Here is a 21208-nt window from a genome sequence, read left to right on the forward strand (position 1 = left end):
TGTGGAAGCAGTCTCTATTTGTTTTAACTCAAAAACAGCTGTTTAAGATTGCAATTGAATCTCTTCTGTCAGAAACTGTTGATGACTGGGAAGGGTACCACAGGAAGGTCCAGCAAGTGGAAGGAGATTACTGGGGGTGCGACATTTTGCCACAATGTCAGTAGGTAAAATCATTGTCAATACTGCTACTGCTAAATTGCACAGTAGCAATAATAATGCATCATCACAGATAAGTAATTTAATGAGACACAGTGACTTATGTGTATATATATTTTCAGCGTTACATATGTTAATAAATGTTCAAAATTTTACTCATTCCCTTTTTATTGCCAAAATGTAAGTTTTACTACTGGTTCTTTTAACTCCAATTTGTCTATGACAATTGATGTGGAATTAGTAGCCATAAGTACTATCAATGAACACAAAGCTGTGGGCAGACCTTGCTTACTCTGCCCCCCCTGTCAGGATTCGCTCTTCTTCAACAGTAATAGCATCAGTTACATTCCATGCGATTTTAATTCACTGTCATTAATGTGTCATGTTGTATCTGACGTCTTATTCTCTCTTTATTTGGTTTCATTTTGTGTAGTTTTGGCATATATGAAATGGTGTTGCTTGCAAATTACAGTCTTGCGCGATGCGCCTCCCATGCTGTCTTCCTGACCTCAGCTCCTTCCAGAAGCTTTTATGCTGCTTGTCACATAGCCCCAATACCCTTACCATAAAAGCACAGTTCCTGCTGCTTCCTAGCATCCCTGCTGATGTTAGGTTACTCCTTTATTGGCACACCTTATGCAACATTACTCCTTTAGCTATAGTCTCTCAGTACTTAATGCTACTTATTCATGATACATAAATGAAAAGTTGTTATGCAAAGATGATGTGACTTACCAAACAAAAGTGCTGGCAGGTCGATAGACACACAAACATACACACAAAATTCAAGCTTTCGCAACCAACGGTTGCTTCGTCTGGAAAGAGGGAAGTAGAGGGAAAGACGAAAGGATACGGGTTTTAAGGGAGAGGGTAAGGATTCATTCCAATCCCGGGAGCAGAAAGACTTACCTTAAGGGGAAAAAAGGACAGGTATACACACTCGCGCGCGCGCGCCACACACACACACACACACACACACACACACACACACACACACACACACACACACACATATCCATCCGCACAAACACAGACACAAGCAGACATTTGTAAAGGCAAAGAGTTTGGTCAGAGATGTCAGTCGAGGCGGAAGTTCAGAGGCAAAGATGTTGTTGAAAGACAGGGAGGTATGAGCGGCAGCAACTTGAAATTAGTGGAGGTTGAGGCCTGGCGGATAACGAGAAGAGAGGATATAATGAAGGACAAGTTCCCATCTCCGGAGTTCTGACAGGTTGGTGTTAGTGGGAAGTATCCAGACAACCCGGACGGTGTAACACTGTGCCAAGATGTGCTGGCCGTGCACCAAGGCATGTTTAGCCACAGGGTGATCCTTATTACCAACAAACACTGTCTGCCTGTGTCCATTCATGCGAATGGACTGTTTGTTGCTGGTCATTCCCACATAGAAAGCTTCACAGTGTAGGCAGGTCAGTTGGTAAATCATGTGGGTGCTTTTACACGTGGCTCTGCCTTTGATCGTGTACACCTTCCGGGTTACAGGACTGGAGTAGGTGGTGGTGGGAGGGTGCATGTGACAGGTTTTACACCGGGGACATTTACAAGGGTAGGAGCCAGAGGGTAGGGAAGGTGGTTCGGGGATTTCATAGGGATGAACTAAGAGGTTACGAAGGTTAGGTGGACGGTAGAAAGACACTCTTGGTGGAGTTGGTGGAGTGGGGAGGATATAGGGAAACATTCCACGTGGGAAAAATATATGTAAAAACAAGGTTGATGTGACTTACCAAACAAGAGTGCTGGCAGGTCAATAGATACACAAACATACACTGAAAATTCAAGCTTTCGCAACCAATGGCTGCTTCTTGAGGGAAGGGGAGGGAAAGACGAAAGGATGTGGGTTTTAAGGGAGAGGGTAAGGAGTCATTCTAATACCGGAAGCGGAAGAGATCTGGCAGATCTCTACCCAAACTCTTTGCCTTTACAAATGTGTGCTTGTGTCTGTGTATGTGCGGATGGATATGTGTAACAAAGATTCCAAGACTTACCAAGTGGGAAAGCGCCGGCAGACAGGCACAATGAACAAAACACACAAACACACACACAGAATTACTAGCTTTCACAACCGATGGTTGCTTCTTCAGGAAGGAGAGGGAAAGACGAAAGAATGTGGGTTTTAAGGGAGAGGGTAAGGAGTCATTCCAATCCCGGGAGCAGAAAGACTTCCCTTAGGGGGGAAAAAAGGACAGGTGTACACTCGCGCGCACACACACACATGCACACATATCCATCCGCACATACACAGACACAAGCAGACATATTTAGGCAAAGAGTTGCGAAAGCTAGTAATTCTGTGTGTGTTTTGTTCATTGTGCCTGTCTGCCGGCGCCTGTCTGCCGGCGCTTTCCCGCTTGGTAAGTCTTGGAATCTTTGTTTTTAATATATTTTTCCCATGTGGAAGTTTCTTTCTATTTTATTGACAACTTTGTTTATATATTTATTTATATATAACATTAGTAAGGAATCCTTTAACAAATAGTAAGGAATCCTGTAACAATAGTAAGGAATCATATATTTTTGTTAGTACTTACTTGATTAAGACTGGTGTGCACATAACCATTTACAGGGTGTATCATGATTAATGGCGTAAACACATGCAGTTGAAAGTACATGATACTAGAAGCAAAAAAAGTCGCAGTAAAGGTAGAGTCGGAAATGCGTGTCTTAAGAGCTACAAGCAATTTTTTGGCTTCCATACCGTGAAGCAAATATATTCTACTGCAAGCTCTTTGCTTTCCATATTTTGGGAAGTGATAATATGGACCAAAACAAGAAAAAATGTCCAGTAAACATGTGCCCTAGAATGCATACATTAAGAGCCATGAGCACGTGTTCATCTGCAGTACTTTGAAACACAACTCTTGTAATGAACAACTGCTCATAACTTTTAAGGTATGCATTTTAGAGCACATGTTTACTGGACATTTTTTTTTCTTATTTTGATCCATATTATCACTTCCCAAAATATGGAAAGCCATAAGCTTGCAGTAGAAGAGATTTGCTTCACAGTATCAAAGATGAAAAATTGCTCGTAGCTCTTAACGTATGCATTTTTGACCCTATGTTTACTGAGACTTTTTTGCTTTTATTGTCATGTACTGTATGCCTTTACACCATTAATTATGATACACCCTGTATATAAAGTGTAATAGTTATCCTTCAGAGCAGATAGATCTCTCGTAGATGTGCTGATCTCTGTGATTTTCGTGTTTACTTAAGTTTGACATCTCTAGACTTTAAGATTTATGCTGTGATATTGACACTTTTTATTTTCATCAGCCGTTATTTACATGATAATATAACTAAAACCAAACCACCTAAAATCAAATTTATGAACACACAATAACCAATTTGTAGTTGTTTGTTTGTTTGCTTTTTTGTGGGGGGGGGGGGGCAGTTAATGTAGGATGACATGCTTCAAAAGGCTGCACCTATTGCATAAAATTCTTATTGTGTGTTGGTTCATGTTCACAGAAATTTGAATGAATCAGCCCAAGTCATGGTATGGAAACCAATGCCGAAACATCTCAGAACCACCTCTGGCCTGAATTACACCCTTCACACACTGCAGGTTAAACACCTCATTGGGCAGTTAGTGCACTTGATGCCCTGCTTCATTTTAAACAATTCAAAACCATGGTGAAAACCATGTTCTGCTGGATCACACTTAACACCTCCAGTCAGGTGCTGTTCAGCTTGTGTGTTGTTTGGACCATAGAATACCTGCCACAAAGTTTGCTCAGAAACTGGATGAGATAAGTCTGCATTCACAGACAGCAGAAATTTGTGTAGGATTTCAAACCAGTTGTCCTTAACAAGGCATAACACTTGTTCTTATGTAATGTTACGTGGCATTCCTTGTAGACAGACTAAGCAGCTGTGTTGATCCAACACCAAACTGGGCAACTTCATTTGTGGCATTGTCAGAGCCAAGTCCAAACACAGTAGCCCGATTTTGCCATTCTGTCACGCCTCATTATCGACCCACGCTACTGCACTGATACTGTACAACTGACTGGCATATACTCACTACATCCCTGCCATGACTGTCAATGGTGGAGGCTCACATGTCACCTAGTACCATTTCTACACCAAGTACAATGATTGAAAATTAAAATGGTCATTATGTTATTTTAATAAATATATTGTTCATTGAGTCTATGTAAGTAACAATTGCAGACAGTGTGGCAATAATTTGGAGCACATTTGTTCTGCTGCCTTAAATAACAATAAACAACAAACTGTTTCTATAAACTGAAACCAGATTATACTTTATGATTCATTATTTTAATTGTATTGCTTTATTTATTTCTGTTAGGAATGTCATTATTGGAGTTGCATTGTTTCGTCGTTCTGGAGCAAGAAGACGTCTTTCAGAGGACGCTGTTTCATTTGCTGATGCCATGGATGGTTTGTCTCACACTTCTGTAGACAGTGGAAACTCTCATGAATATGCACAGGTTCCTCCATCATCTGATTCATCTGAAGTAAAGAGCAAACACATTGGTGGTAAGTCCCAATGCTAAAATACGATAAAAATATAGTATTTCTCTACTTTTGGTGCTGGTATAGTTTAGAGATTATCTGATGAATGGTATCTGGCTTACATGCTTTTATGGCTATAAATCCTGTACAGCTCATTTCATTTCCAATTTAATTGACATGAACTGCAGATTGCTAGTGATACCACACCAGATTAGCTGCATGACACACAAACTATCTTCCTGATACATCTTATTTGGAGTGGGCTAGAGGTGGTTTAGGTGGTGTCTTCCTTTCTTTCTTTTCTTTTCTTTTTTATTTTAATTAAAAAAAGAATAGAAAATGAGATAAGTGAGTCTTGAGATTTTAGAAGCAGATAGTTCGTTCATCTCCTTAGTTCCTTTCTCTTGACCAGTTATCTTCCTCTGATTGCTTTCCTTCATATTTTTCACTTTTTAGTTTTTGTCACTACTTCCCTTAATATCCTTATTGCCAGAATATGTGGAGCAGGTAAAGAAACCTTTGTGAAATTTGCCATACCCATCATACTGTTATAATTCACTGTTTACATTTTGTTCTTTGTTTGCAGTTGTTTTGTAGTATAAGTGATAGATGAATATTAATACCTACTTAAGAAAAATAAAGCAAAGTTATTAAGAGTGTTAGTTATAAGTGGGTACTGAATAAAATTGTTGTTATTTCTTCTGCTTTATTTGTCCTGTTTGTAATTACTGTGAGAATCAACACCAAACACCTTGTCGTATTCACCATGATTTTGTTTTGCATAAGATTCTACCGGCCACATTTGTTATGCTATATTTTCAGCAGTACTTGGCAGTGACGATTGTTAGGAAGGCTTTTGATGGGACTTTTCAAGTATTGGCAGGAACTTCAGACTACATAGCAAATATTTTGTGACATTTGGCTCACAAGGTTGACCCACATTTGCTTTCAGGTCTTATATCCTTCCTTGGTTATTAAACAAACATCTTTTGCTAACTATATCTTCTGGGCAGCAAATAGTATTCTGTTAATCACTATGCACGCAAATTTGTTTTTATGCTGACTTCTGAAGAGGTTAGAAATAAAACTTGTAAGGTGTGTGTTACCTGTTAACAATTTACCTTTTTACCAAATATTTTGTTTTGAATTTTCGTGTATATGTATTGCTAAGGTACGAAGCTTGCTTTTCTCAGTACTCTTAGGGACCATCCTGATCAGTGCGCATTGTCTCCCTCGCACTCCAACTGCCCCACCCTATGCTAATAGTGTACTGATGGTCTATTTGCATTAATAGATACGTTTCATAACATCTTTAATAAAACTGTCAGCTGCGGAATAAACTATGGGAGGGAGCCCAGTGTATGCAAGTGTTATGTTGGGTTTATTGTGTGAATTGGCTTTTAATCAATGTAATCACAATTTGTGGAAGCTCTCCTCCCTCCTCTCCCCCTCCCCCCATTTCATCTCTCCATTAGTACTTCCATACATCACTTGTCACTCATTCCCATGCTATTCCATAAAGAAAAGATACTTAACAATTCAGGCCACTTGAATACCCACCCCCTTCTTTTCTTAATTATATAGCTGGAAACATTCCCTGCAACTGTCCTTAATTCCCACATCCCTGACCTCAAATCTCCAATGCTCGTTGCTCTGAATCTAGCTTCCTTTCTCCATGCTCCAACCTTTCTCCCACCCCTCATCCGTCCTCCTGCCTTCACATCAGCCTGCTATTTTTCTACCCCAACTTAGGTCACCCATCATAATCTTTCCACACAATTTTCTTCTTATCTGAGTCCTCTACCTTCCAGTCTCCCTTTTTCATTCAGTATGATTACTGCTGCTTATCTAACATGTCCCTCTATTTACCTACACTTTCCAACCCATTGCACGGTCTCACCTAACCCAATCCTTTCTATTCCACTCTCCTCATGCAAAATCACTTCTTGCCCTAGTCAGGTAGTAGAAGTCAGTATTTACTCCTCCCCCTCCCTCCCCCCCCTCCCCGCTCTGTGTGTGTGTGTGTGTGTGTGTGTGTGTGTGTGTGTGTGTGTGTGTACATGCATCATTGTGTGGAAAGCTCATCTTGTGAAAATCATTATTTCAAAATTTTAAACATTGAAGCAGCAACTGTTGAAAATATTCATGGTAAACGATAACAGCCAAACAGTTGGAGGAAAAAGATTTGTTGAAATCCTTGACCACGGTTTCATCATATCTATCTTCATCAGAAGCAGAAATACACTAAAATCACATCCTGCAGTGGAGATACATAAAATAATCGTGCCAAAGGCTTCGTCAATAGTTAAAATTAAAATATCACCTCCACTGGTACAGCATAATGTTTGGCATGATTGTTTTATTTATCTCCACTGCAGGATGTGATTTTAGTGTATTTTTGCTTCTGATGAAGATATATTTAGATATACCAAAACCGTGGTCAAGGATTTCAATAAATCTTTATCTGCAACTGTTTGGCTGCTATCATAGAAGTATACCCCAAAGAAAATCATTGTATCGACAATGGGAGGCCACACTGTTGGGATTACAGATTTACTTCAAACTTTTTACACCATTAGAAGACCATTAAAATAACATAATGTGCAAGTCGTAAGTTGGAAAGTCCAAGAAAACTGCAAGAGAAGTTTTACACATCTGTTATGTGGCTTATGTAGGTGCCTTGAACATGTACGAGGTGACGATTCAACTCTCACACAAATTTAATTTTTAATGCTTTTCTTTTTTTCCATCATTAGTGATTTTATTTAATTTATGTGATATTTGGGACGTAATATAATGAAAAATGCAATATGAATATATATAATCAAAAATGCAGTAAATGAAGCAGGCAAAAAGGAATACAAATGTCTCAAAAATGATATCGACAGGAAGTGCAAAATGGCTAAGCAGGGATGGCTAGAGGACAAATGTAAGGATGTTGAGGCTTATCTCACTAGGGGTAAGATAGATACTGCATACAGGAAAATTAGAGAGACCTTTCGAGAAATTAGAACCACTTACATGAATATCAACAGCTTTGATGGAAACCGAGTTCTAAACAAAGAAGGGAAAGCAGAAAAGTGGAAGGAGCATATCGAGGGTCTATACAAGGGTGATGTTCTTGAGGACAATATTATGGAAATGGAAGAGGATGTAGATTAAGATGAAGTGGGAGATACGATACTGCGTGAAGAGTTTGACACAGCACTGAAAGACCTGAGTTGAAACAAGGCCCCCTGAGTAGACAACACTCCATTAGAACTACTGACAGCCTTGGGAGAGCCAGTCCTGACAAAACTCTACCATCTGGTGAGCAAGATGTACGAGACAGGCAAAATACCCTTAGACTTCAAGAATTCCAATATCAAAGAAAGCAAGTGTTGAAAGATGTGAAAATTACCGAACTATCAGTTTAATAAGTCACAGCTGCAAAATACTAACGCGAATTCTTTACAGACGAATGGAAAAACTGATAGAAGCCAACCTTAGGGAAGATCAGTTTGGATTCCGTAGAAATATTGGAACACGTGAGGCAATACTGACCCTACGACTTATCTTAGAAGATAGATTAAGGAAAGGCAAACCTACGTTTCTAGCATTTGTAGACTTTGAGAAAGCTTTTGACAATGTACATGGGAATACTCTCTCTCAAATTCTGAAGGTGGCAGGGGTAAAATATAGGGAGCGACAGGCTATTTACAATTTGTACAGAAACCAGATGGCAGTTATAAGAGTTGAGGGATATGAAAGGGAAACAGTGGTTGGGAAGGGAGTGACACAGGGTTGTAGCCTATCCTCGAAGTTATTCAATCTGTATATTGAGCAAGCAATAAAGGAAACAAAAGAAAAGTTCGCAGTAGGTGTTAAAATCCATGTAGAAGAAATAAAAACTTTAAGGTTCGCCAATGACATTTTAATGATGTCAAAGACAGCAAAGGACTTGGAAGAGCAGTTGAACGGAATGGACAAAGTCATGAAAGGAGGGTATAAGATGAACATCAACAAAAACAAAACGAGGATAATGGAATGTAGTCGAATTAAGTCGGGTGATGCTGAGGGAATTAGATTAGGAAATGAGACACTTAAAGTAGTAGATGAGTTTTGCTATTTTGGGAGCAAAATAACTGATGATGGTCGAAGTAGAGAGGATATAAAATGTAGACTGGCAATGTCAAGGAAAGCGTATCTGAAGCAGAAAAATTTGTTACCATCAAGTATAGATTTAAGTGTCAGGTAGTCTTTTCTGAAAGTATTTGTATGGATTGTAGCCATGTATGGAAGTGAAACATGGACGATAAATAGTTTAGGCAAGAAGAGGGTGGAAGCTTTTGAAATGTGGTGCTACAGAAGAATGCTGAAGATTTGATGGGTAGATCACATAACTAATGAGGAAGTATTGAACAGGATTGGGGAGAAGAGAAGTTTGTGGCACAACTTGACTAGAAGAAGGTATCAGTTGGTAAGACATGTTCTGAGGCATCAAGGGATCACCAGTTTAGTATTGGAGGGCAGCTTGGAGGGTAAAAATTGTAGAGGGAGACCAAGAGATGACTACACTAAGCAGATTCAGAAGGATGTAGGTTGCAGTAGGTACTGGGAGATGAAGAAGCTTGCATAAGATATAGTAGCATGGAGAGCTGCATCAAACCAGTCTCAGGACTGAAGACCACAACAACAACAATCATTATCCTCATTTTGCTTTTGTTGATGTTCATCTTATATTCTCCTTTCAAGACACCATCCATTCCCTTCAGAAAAGAGTGTATTCCAGTCAACATTGTCAAAAGCTTTTTCTAAGTCTACAAATGCTAGAAACGTAGGTTTGTCTTTCCTTAGTCTATTTATACGCACCTGGTGTGTGTGTGTGTGTGTGTGTGTGTGTGTGTGTGTGTGTGTGAGTGAGAGAGAGAGAGAGAGAGAGAGAGAGAGAGAGAGAGAGAGAGTGAGTATACACCTAACCTTTTTCCCCCCTAAAGTAAGTCTTTCCGCTCCCGGGATTGGAATTACTCCTTACCCTCTCCCTTAAAGCCCACATCCTTTCATCTTTCCTTTTCCTTCCCTCTTTCCTGACGAAGCAACTGCTGGTTGCGAAAGCTCGAAATTTTGTGTGTGTGTGTTTGTGTGTATTTTATTGTAGCTGTCTACCGGCGCTTTCCCACTTGGTAAGTCTTGGTATCTTTGTTTTTAATATATTTTTCCCATGTAGAAGTTTCTTTCTATTTTATTTATACCATCATTACTGTGACAAACTGTGAAATGTGAACAGATTTCAGAAAATAGAACAGAAAGAGTAGTGAGATTCGTTCACAGACTGAAGAATAAAAACCTGTATCAATTGTGGGCCTTTTTACAAAAATGATTATTGATATCAGATTCACACATGCAAGAGACAGTTTGGCTTTACAAATCAAAAGCACCTGTCTGCACTTAATAATATCTTGTGAATGCTTTCAATGTTAAACTCTACACTTGTTATAAAAATACTGAAGTCCAGTATCTCATTATTTCTCAGTCTAACACATATATATGCCGTTTAAATCTACCCACTGTAGCAACTTGAAACGATATTATTATCCGGTGCTTGTGATTCCATTTAAGTCATTGCCTCCCTTGTGCTGTTAACAATTAACAATATGAAGCTGACCAATGGTGTCCATTTCATCATTATGGAAGCTGACTGTTAAATAATTGTAGGAGCCTAGTCACAAGTATACATGATGATGACATAATTCTGGAGCAGCTTTGGCTGTACAAAAGTAATGTCTTCACATAACTGTATACCAGAGGCTTCTAGGAAATGTTTCCATTATTTCTTACCATGTACTCTTACAGAGAGCTCCACCAATAAAAAGGCACCAATAAAAAAGGTGTGCCAACAGGATGTAGCTTGTCTTTGAGGATTCTCCTAATCTTATACATCTTTGGTCTATATACTGCCTCTATCCACCTGCCAGTGCTACTCTCTCTCTCTCTCTCTCTCTCTCTCTCTCTCTCTCTCCTCTCTCTCTCTCTCTCTCCCCCCCCCCCCCAATCCGTCTCCCTCCCCACTCCGTCTCCCTCCCCCTCTCTCCCCCCCTCCCTTCCCCCCTCCCTCCCTCCGTCTCCCTCCCTCTCTCTCTCCCTCCCTCTCTCTCTCCCTCCCTCCGTCTCCCTCCCTCTCTCTCTCTCTCTCTCTCTCTCTCTCTCTCTCTCTCCTCTCTCTCTCTCTCTCTCTCTCTCCCCCCCCCTCTCTCTCTCCCCCCCCCTCCCTCCCTCCCTCCCTCCCTCCCTCCCTCCCTCCCTGAAATGTGTTTAGTTGTCTTTACAGGAATATTTGTTTATTTCCGCTATGCATACTATTAAATACTAAATAATTTCACTGTTAATAAACCTGGTTCTGAGCGTAATGGCCAATACAAAATAACATTCATTACATAATTTCCACATAGACTCAAGACCATTAGTTAATCAATTACAGCAATTTCCTACAGGTGGCACTGACTGATGAGAGCTCACATTTCAGTTGCTTCCTATATCAGTAAACTTGACTGCCTATAAATGGGGGCGAACATGTTTGATTGTGATATTCACACACAGCATCTGTCTTAAGGTCAAGTAACTTGCTAGTTATGCATGTTAAAACTGAGAAATGAATTTAATGTATTATTAAGGTGGTAATAAGGGTCTTTTTAAATAGCTTTCAGAACTATACGTTCTTTACTCGGGAAGGAAAGAGGGATAGAACAGCAATATGGGGGTGGGAGTCACCTTGCTGACAGTAGTAGTGTTTAGGAGGGCAGCACAAGGAGGGATATGTTGGGGAGCGAGTTCAGGCGAGAGAAGACTGGAGGGCCAACTGTAGTCTATACACGGTACACAATAATGTGTTGAGAGAAGTCTGGCGTACCCAGTCGACACTAACTGTAGGAATACCATTAAGAGGTTTGTGAGCAATGTTGACCCTGTGACAAAGTTAGGTCACAAAAGAAAGAAAAAAAAGTTCATGATGATAATAGGATGAGTGATATCAGTGGTGAAAAGTGCCATTTGAAAGCTTTTCAGAAACCTGAGGTCACATTTAATGTTATTCGTATGTAGTCATCTGTGCCAGTGCCATTTGCTGCTGTGAGATTGGAGCTTGTACCTAGCATCCAATGCCCCAAGAACATCCCTCAGAACGAACATACATTGGAGCTAGTGTCTACTAGGAACTGCAAATTGGTGGCAAGACATGGTGATTGTCAGCTGAGTTAGCGTTGTTGAATAATAGCTCCATACAGTTGTTTGTATTACTTTGTTACTGGTGAAGGGTTAATAATTACATGACCTGCTTTGAGGGTCATACAGTAGTCTAAAAATGCCACAGTATGTGTATTGATCATTGCATCTTCCATTATGCCAGTAATGGCAAAATGTCTCTCTACATGACTGAACCACAGACCTGCACACTCAGGCCGTAGCGGTGCTGCTTTGAAGATGTGAGTGCCACAAACAGTGCAGTTGACTAGTCTTGCATCTAGTACACTAATTTATTGCCTGCTTGGATGTAGTTGAGTTTGGTTTCTGAGTATTTCACAGTGGCATACACATATGAAACTTTCTTGATGCTCAGACTTTGCTGTCTGAGTGAACTCGAACTTTTGAAGGTATTCACCAGAATTATGAGGTGTAAGGTAATAGAGACTGCCTGTAACATCATCTCTTGTACCACTGAAATAAATATTTTAATTTTGATTCCAATATCTGAAGTGATGAATTCTGTACACCCAGACATCAATTTCGATATGGAGGTAGAAAAGGACAACTGGCCATTTTCAGATGTGGTGGTTGAACCAAAGATAAGTAAGTGGCTTGGCAATTCCATATACAAAAAGCAGACCCACACAGTTTTGTTTTTAAATGAGTTTCCACCATCCTGTCCAGAAGAATTCTGTCCAGAGCACTGTAAAATGCAGAGCTCAAGACATTTTGCATTGCAATAATCTTCCATCTGAATTAAAATGCTAGAAGTATGTGTTTTGTGGGCAATGGGTACAAATCACACCAGATTAAATCTGTGTTCACTAATAAGTAAAGGTCCAAATGTGTTCATCCAACAGAAGAAAAAGACAGTCCAACAACATTTCTTCCTTTCTATTTAGCAACTTTGAGCAAAATACTACTTAGGGTATTCAAAAATGATTGGTATTACATTTTTGTTCACAGAAACCATATACTGAATGAACGGACACAAATTACATTAGGGATATTCCCCACCAATGCGTCTGCACTTTTGCCATTTTTTCTGGCAGCTTCTGTATTCACCTAGCAAAACGTTCTTTGGATGTATTGTGGTGCCACTGGTGACAAAACTACATTAAGTTCATAATTATTGGCTTATCTCCACACCCATCTGTTGCTGCACAGTGGTGAGGGAATGCACCCATTGTGCACACATCTTCTTCATCTTTAAATCTTCATAGATTTCGGTGTGAAGGATTCCCGGTGATATACCTGTTGCCTTCTCTAGTTCATCAAATGTGATTCACCTGTGCTCCGTTTATCAAGTTGTTGATATGTTGGGCGTTGTTTGGTTTGTGTGTAGCTGCTGGATACCGAGTGCTTTCACATTTTTTCATCACAATCCCTGCTGCTACTGCACTCTAATACCAAACAAAACATGGATCTGTGATTTGGTCCACTTTCCCTACAAATGGCTACTAACAACTTTTAGATTCCTGTAGCAGCTACTCGTTCCTTCCAGAGAAACCACGCTGCCCACCATTACCTACGTTTGTCTGTTTTGATGTCCACCAGCATCCTCACCAGCCACAACAAATGCTGCTACAGTGCACCACCTATGAGAAGCAAAACCACCATCTGGTATTGGTAGACAGTACTGCAGTCGTACCTTCACACATATATCAATACACGTTTCAAATTGCTACTATTCAGGAGTTGTAGATGGAGTGACAATCAGTATGCAGCAGTGTTTCATTTACTACTACAAATTAAAGAAACAGTGCCTTCAGTAAAACACTGCCATGGTTTGAGAGGATCTTGTATTTTTAGTGTTCTGTGTGAATTCATTGAAAATTTCGTAAGGCAAGCAATCCATAGTGTGTCTGGTCACTGTTGTGATCATAAGTGTCACACCAAACTCAAAAAAATAGAAGAGTATGTGATAGTGGAACACTGCTGTACAAAGGGACATAAAAATCTCCTGTGAAAATACAGAGATCCTATGTTGTGCCTTATTGTGCTGGGACTCTATAATAAAGGAAGTGGTAGAAATCTGGATGTATTATTCCACCCTATTCAGTATACAACGAAATTAAATACTAAACAAATAAAGTGCATTCTAGGTATAAATATTCATCATTTTTGAACAACTTAACCCTTTCACTGCTATGCCTGTGTGCATGTAGGTGATAGTTGCTGCATGTCTCAAGTGCTACACCCAAAAGAATACAGGTTTACTTTTCAATTTCAGACTCCACACTTGTTTTAAATCATTCTTATGTTGCTTTTTCCTGATGGGTACCGTTCTTTGTTCGGTCTGGTTGCATCACTTTAATCTTATAAAAATTCCACTGTTGTGCTGTGCAATTCATTATTGCTTTCCCAATGGGGTGTTTCCTGTGCAGCGTTTCTAGCCCACACTTGTCTTAATTAAAAAATGATTTATTCACCCTTCAGCCACGATAACGGCAGCCCATCTGTCCTGGCCGGGAAATGTGTTAAGATTACGTCCAGGTGGGCAGGGCCTCTCACCTGATGTTGCCGGCTCGACCTATCTTACCTGTGGAAATTCTATGTAATTGTTTTTGTAAAACTGTAGGAAGTAATAAATACGAGTTATATTTCTTATGTATGACTTTACAAAAAGAAAAGAAAGAGGAAAAAAGAATCAACTATGAGAAAGTCTGTTTCCGCCACCATGCACAGGTCTTGCACCTGCTTTCCTGGAATTGCAGCGAAAGGGATGATTTTCATAATTACAAACAAAATCTTCCTCTTATCATTTCACTTTCTGCTCATTTCTTTGGCAGAGGTTGGATTAGTGAAACACGTTTCTTTGTCATTCTAATTATTTATTAACATCAGATTGACTGTTCACAACACAGCTTCTGGAGAGAAGTGAGACAAATGAAAGACATCTTCAGATGAGTGGCATTGTATCTTTCAAGCTATGTTTCTTTACAGGTCAAAAGCTACACACAGACACCCTGAATCTGTGTGCAATGCCCATATTTAAAATTCCACATTTCCCATGGGAATTTGTGCAAGGCAAACTTTTTTAGTTACCCCAATTTTATAATCAACACATTAATTTTTATGAAAGTGCATGTTTTAAAAAACCATAGAATTATGGCTACAGAAATATGGTAACTTTTGGAAAAAGAAAATTATTCTTTCAAAAGTGAAGTAAAGAAGGTTTCAATTTAGGTATGTCAAGGTTAATACAAACGACATTCCTCTTGTACAAATTTTAGGCCATACACAGTTTGCCGGTATTGTAATTTTATCAAATTTCTGTAAATAAAATGGTTTTAATGAAACTAACTACACTATTACAATTAGAAAACTGATAACTAAATTCTGAATAATGAAATGTAATGCGAAACATTTTGAATAAAGAAGAACTGGAAAAAAAAGAAAGGAAAATACGCAGATGCAATTATTAAAGAGGGGATTAAAGTTTTGCAGTCACATTTACAGAATGAATACCAATAGGCTAATGAAGAAAATTTTTAATTTCATTTCCAAGAAAATTTTTAATTTCATTTCCAAATTAAGACACACCATGGGATGGCTGGAAGAGACAAGAAGGCATTTGAGAAAACTTAATGTCACAGAAAACACCTTAAATGACAGGGAACATTTCAAGCTAATGATCATACAGCTGAATTTCATATGCGCAACAAGAGCCAAAACATAAGGTGATGTCAGATAAACAGAGGCAGGCCACCAGCCAGTGCATAAGTAGTTCTGGGAAGATAAGAAGAAAAAGATTTTGCCATAATCTTGGGTTCTAAGCAGTCTACAGTACACACACACACACACACACACACACACACACACACACACACACACCACACTATTTCTGGAACATATTGATTACATGTTACTTACAAAATAGCAGAAAAGAAATATATAATTTTATTCATTATTTGGGTCATTAGTTCCCCCTTTTTATTTTTGACTATTACCTTTATTTTAAAATAAATTATATGGTGCCAAACCATCATTACTATATGTTCACCGTACATGTTGAACTAGTTATGTCATTGCTTGTTAAAATAATTACTTATATGTGATTACATTTACTGTGTAGTTCAGATACAAGTTAGTATTGAGAATACCTTATAAACACTGATATAGACTACTACAAAATCAAAATTTTCCTACCCATTGTTAAAAGTTCATAGTGCATCAGCAAATCTATCTGAGATAGTGTCTATAATCTTACTGGAGCCTGGGACAGATTGTTAGAAATGGGGCCTTCACAAAGGATCATAAGTAAAAACTTGATTTCAAGGGGAAATGGTGAGACTGAAAGCAGTCCACAGTTTTCTCCTTGCCCTGCAAAGCTGCCCTGTTGGATAACAAAGGCTGCACTCGCAACCTTGTCCATTTGCACATGCAAATCTCATTCTGGGTGCTGTCATTTTGTCAATAATAATCTAAGCCATTATTTTATAAAATACACACACACACACACACACACACACACACACACACACACAGGTCTTTGTCCTGGTAGTCAGTAAGTTGCTGATGAAAATATAGTGAATATCTTCCATAGCTTGAGTTTTATCGCCAGACATTATGTAGCTTGAACACTGAGAGAGTTTTGTAACAGAGTTTGTCTCCGTAAGGAAATTCTTACCTCAGTAGTATTCATGTGATTTCTTACCTCAGTAGTATTCATGTGATGTATGCTGCAAGGTTTCCTGTGTGAGATGATGAACACATCTAGATGCTATGGCTCATACTCCCAGAAGAAATGTTTCTGTTGCTCTTGGAGTTGCTGATTCTACAACTATTAGTGATTTACCTGTGCTCTTAGCTGCCACAAATTGATGATAGCAGACCATTGAATATTGTGGATTTCGATACTCACATCTTACAGACTTTCGAGACTTGTATTATGTATGCATGAAAGTTCCGTTCTTTCACACAAGTCACAATTTTGTAGTGAACAAACATGATTATGCTATAGTAGATTCACTGATTTGTTTGTTTGTCAAATTACCTGCTGAAGAATTTGCGTTCATGTAGACTTGCATTACTGTCTGACGAGGTCAAACACTAGGTGCCCACTAGCAATCCTCCATAGGTAGTTTGTCACAGTGCTGCATGTAAATTTCTGGAATGATGTTGCTGATTCTAGTGTGCGGTTGTTTGGCTGGTGTAGAGATTATCTGCCCTGTCCCCCATTTTCTTATATTGTGGTTATTTCCTGTTTACCTTTTATTATTTTATTTTCCTCTCTTTCTTTTGTTCTTTTTATTCTTTAACTGAATTATTCTTTTCTCTTTTAATTGTGTCTTGCTTTGGTAATCCAAGTTTAGTTCTCTACCATTAGGGCTCTCTCTTTCTTTCCTCAAATGCCTTCTATCTCCTTGTAGAACAACAACAATGTAATTAAATTAGACATTCCACTGTGTATTGTGATTCTGTATGTGTCCTCAAAAGGCTTACGAAAATGTAATGTTGAAATATTTGTGGTAGCACTGTAGTTTTGGCAATAATCCTTGGTTGTATGAATGTGGCTGTTCTGTAGTTTTATACAGTTTTATTTCATTTCTCTGCACTCTAGTTGTTGTAGTACTTTTCTTCTTCATGCACTGCTGATTCAGTATTGTAGCTGGCTTCTTCTATTGCTTAGGCAACCAGACAGATACCGACACAGGATACAACAGCTCAAGTGTCAGTGTCAATGCACGTGAAGTTCAGCCTGCAGTGACTTCAGATACGCAAACAGAACTTGTTGGTGGTATGTGTAGTTGACTTTGGAAGCTTTCTTGAGTATGTAGCAATATAGTTAATTAACTTGGCATTGCTATTTCTGTTGTAAAATAAATTAACCCTAGTAATGTATCAGTGTAAGTAAAATCATGTATAATTTGCTCTGGGTATAAATTTTTTGTCAGTCTGTTTTTGCTGCATTGTATGATATGTCATTATTTGGTCTCTTAATTATAAATTCTTCAGCATGCTTATATTCTTTCCTTTCATTCATTTTATTCATGTGTGATAAACTTATTTAATTGAACCTGTGTGCATTATGCTATCTAATTAGTTACCAAGAACAAAATGGGAATGAGGTAGGAGGATAAATTTAAAACATTGTAACAACTAAGAACATTACTGTAATGTTGTAATTGTATGTTGTTTTGTATCTCCGCATGACTGACTGATGTTTCAGTGCAGTACTAGGTAGATATTTGTACTTGCAGACTCATTCTCATAGGTGCCTATGATCTGTTCAGATATCTTTTTTATATAATACTTTGAAAATAAGTGAGATGGATGTGGATATATATTTCTTACTTTTCTAAGAACTGATAGGGAAGTGGTTATGTAGCTTCAGGAAAATTGTTTAAATTACATAGAAGCAATTGTGACATGGGAATTCTAATTTAAGAATTTAGTAGAACATACAGTTTAAAGCAGTTTTATTTACTCATACAGCTCAAGGTCTGACACAAGGCTTTCTTATTGTCAACATTCGGGCAATGTCTCTGTCAGGTGTCTTAACTATAACTTCTCATTTCAGTGGCAGATGAGTAAATGTACAATGTACTCATGCTTGTGTTGCTGTTGTTATGATGTCGACTGTTATGGTAGAAGAGAGAGGGTTCACATGTAAGCTGGCTTATATCCAGTTCCTATCAAATAGCACCAAGACAGAAGCTTGGTTTTCACACCCCAAGGACATATCACCGTCAATAGTGTTGCATGGTCTCACTTCTTGACACACTGCAAAAAGGTTTGGAATTTGGAGTCTGCACCTGTATCAGAATAACAAAGTGACTGACAATTGAACATGATAAAATCAAATCAACAGTCACATCAGTGGCTATAATTGTTGCCCGCAGAGTAATACGACAATAGTGAACAAAACAGAAGGCACAACCAAACTTTGTTTGCTGGTTATTTGTTGCTGTGGTAGCTCTTTGGTAAACCACTGTCATTCACTTTGTTATTGTGGTCTGTTTGTAACACAGGTCTTTGGCACAAGATCTGATGATTTTCTAGCAACTCCTTTCCTATCAATACTGGCCAGATAATGGCAGTGAAAAATTTTTTCAGCATTTCACATTAAACCAGTTACTTTTGAGTCTTGTGCCACCTCACTGGTGTGCATTAGCTGCTTCAGTTTTACAGGCAGTTACATATTACATTCATCACTTAAGATAGTTATATTGGAGTAGGAATTAAAGTTAGGGAGAAGAAATGCAAACTTTGGAATTTGGCAGTGACATTGTAATACTGGCAGAGACAGCAATTTAGTATTTCAGGGAAGTGTGGTGGGTTAAAAACTGTAAATCGAGACCAACAGACGAATACAGTGAACAGATTAAAAAGTATGCAGGTTACAGTAGGTCACTCTGTGTCAGCTCTCCTAGGTTTCCCTGCTCAACTATCACAGATTTCAACAAAATTTTATGGAACATTGGTAAATTTTTAACGTTTGTCGAAGCAATAGTCACCTTGTACAACTGGACACTTTCTCTGAAGAATAATAATGAAGAGAATTTTACAGGACAAGTGCAAACTTGAATATTTTGTTAAAACACAAAAAAATTTGGTATTTTCAACCTGATTTTGCAAACAACTGTGTTCTATGAAACTTTTCAAATTGTCTTCATTAGAAAGACCATGGATTTAACCACCTAAAAAAGTATGTTTGATTATCCAAAGTGAGCTTACAGTGCTAGATAATTTGATTCAAACTTGTGCAAGAAAACCACTGCATGAAAAAATTTAAAGTTTGGCTTCTCATATCTTTTAGAGTAAACACATGCTGAACATAAAACTTAATATGCAGTAGCCTGGTAGTACAAGGATGTTGAATACAAAATTTCACTCACCTACTATTTTGCAAGAAGCTACAAATTCATCAAAAAGATGACAGTTTTTGTGAAAAGGGGAAAATAGTTTATATTCAATACTTCTTTTTCATATACCATTTTCTGTTATTACTTCAAAACCAGTCGCATCCGAAACAATGTGTTTTGAACCCCACAAAACAGTGGGTTTAATTTCCAACATGAGCCAACAATGCTACATAAATTGAGGCAAAATAGTCCTACAAATCACTCTGCAAATGAAAACTTTAGGTTCTTGTATCTTGTTGATTAAAAATGTGATGAACATGAAACTTTTCAGACAACAACTTAGTGACATAAGGTTTTCCCAGATAAAATGTCATTCATGTACTGGTTTCTAAATTTCTCAAAATCAGTTAAAACTTAATTTTTGTAAAAACTACAAAAATAGATCACTTTCAGTGTGCTTTCTGGTGAATCTAATTTATATAACTGATCTGAAACTAACCACAGTTGGACAAAGCATGTTTTCAAGCATTCAGAAAATAGTGTCTTAATTTTCCATTGTTTGCTTACATACCAGAAAATGATGGCAAATCGTAGTAAATGGACCGCAGAAACATGCTACATTGCAGCCTCCTGTTGTCCATGTTTTGTTGCTTGTGGTTTTTATTTTTAAAGTGATGAGTAATATATTTCTAAATTGCATTGCTCCATGGTGACATTGTCACTAATGGATGCAAAACATGACCAAGCAACCCCTTTCCAATAGGGTCATGCCTGATAGCCATCCAGTATGAGCCACAGGTGGGTTTCTCCATCAAGGTTTCCAAGCATCTTATTTGGTTTTTTAATATAAGTTACAAAGCCTTGTTATGCTACCTGCCTGCTTATAAAGCCATTTGATAAATAACTTATCTGTGATCCTCAAATCTGTAGAAGTATCTCACATAGGTGGCAAGCAAAAAGTAATATAAATTTTTATTTTAAATTTATCAACATTGCAGTTTTCATTTAATTTGAAATTTTTGAACCTTTTTCTACTGTTCTTTTACTGGAAATTGATACTGTCAGCCAGATGATGATATTGTAGGAACAAAGCGTGTGGAAACGAGATGTTGTTGTGTTACCCAAAAAGCATCTTGTTTCTAGTGCCAATGAAATGAATGAGCTGGGCCTTGAGGATGCATAAATTTTATCAGTGCATCATTTTGTTCAGTTGATATCTCAGTAATGTTACACTGTTCAGAAGTTTAAAATCAAAATTGATATTGCTGTTTGCTTGGCACATACAAGAGATACTCCTACATATTTGAGAATTGGAGATAAGGTATTTATCAAGTGACTTTATAAGCAGACAGACTGTAACACAGGGGGCTTTAGAACCTAAATTAAGAAATGAAAGTGGAGGTTTGGGAACTTGAATGAAGAAACTCACCTAAGGCCGGTATTACACAGCTGTCAGGCTTGACCCCTATTGCAATGAGGTTGCTGGTTCATGTTGTGCAGCCATTCCTGACAGTTTCACCATG

At 38.3% G+C, this 21208-nt stretch overlaps 1 protein-coding gene across 4 annotated transcripts in view; it reads left to right on the top strand.

Annotated features, from left to right (window-relative positions):
* The window catches only part of LOC126281424 (DENN domain-containing protein Crag), a 292659-nt gene that overhangs the window by 117754 nt on the left and 153697 nt on the right, over window positions 1–21208 (top strand). For 2 of the 4 annotated variants that reach the window (XM_049980368.1, XM_049980369.1), the window contains exons 17-18: window positions 4490–4680; window positions 17510–17617. In XM_049980368.1, the coding sequence (XP_049836325.1) occupies window positions 4490–4680; window positions 17510–17617 (299 nt within the window). The remainder of the gene's footprint in view (window positions 1–4489; window positions 4681–17509; window positions 17618–21208) is intronic. The other 2 variants (XM_049980371.1, XM_049980372.1) reach the window with 1 other exon arrangement.

The sequence above is a fragment of the Schistocerca gregaria genome, chromosome 7 (assembly GCF_023897955.1).
Source record: "Schistocerca gregaria isolate iqSchGreg1 chromosome 7, iqSchGreg1.2, whole genome shotgun sequence".
In the NCBI taxonomy this organism is placed as follows: Eukaryota; Metazoa; Arthropoda; class Insecta; order Orthoptera; family Acrididae; genus Schistocerca; species Schistocerca gregaria.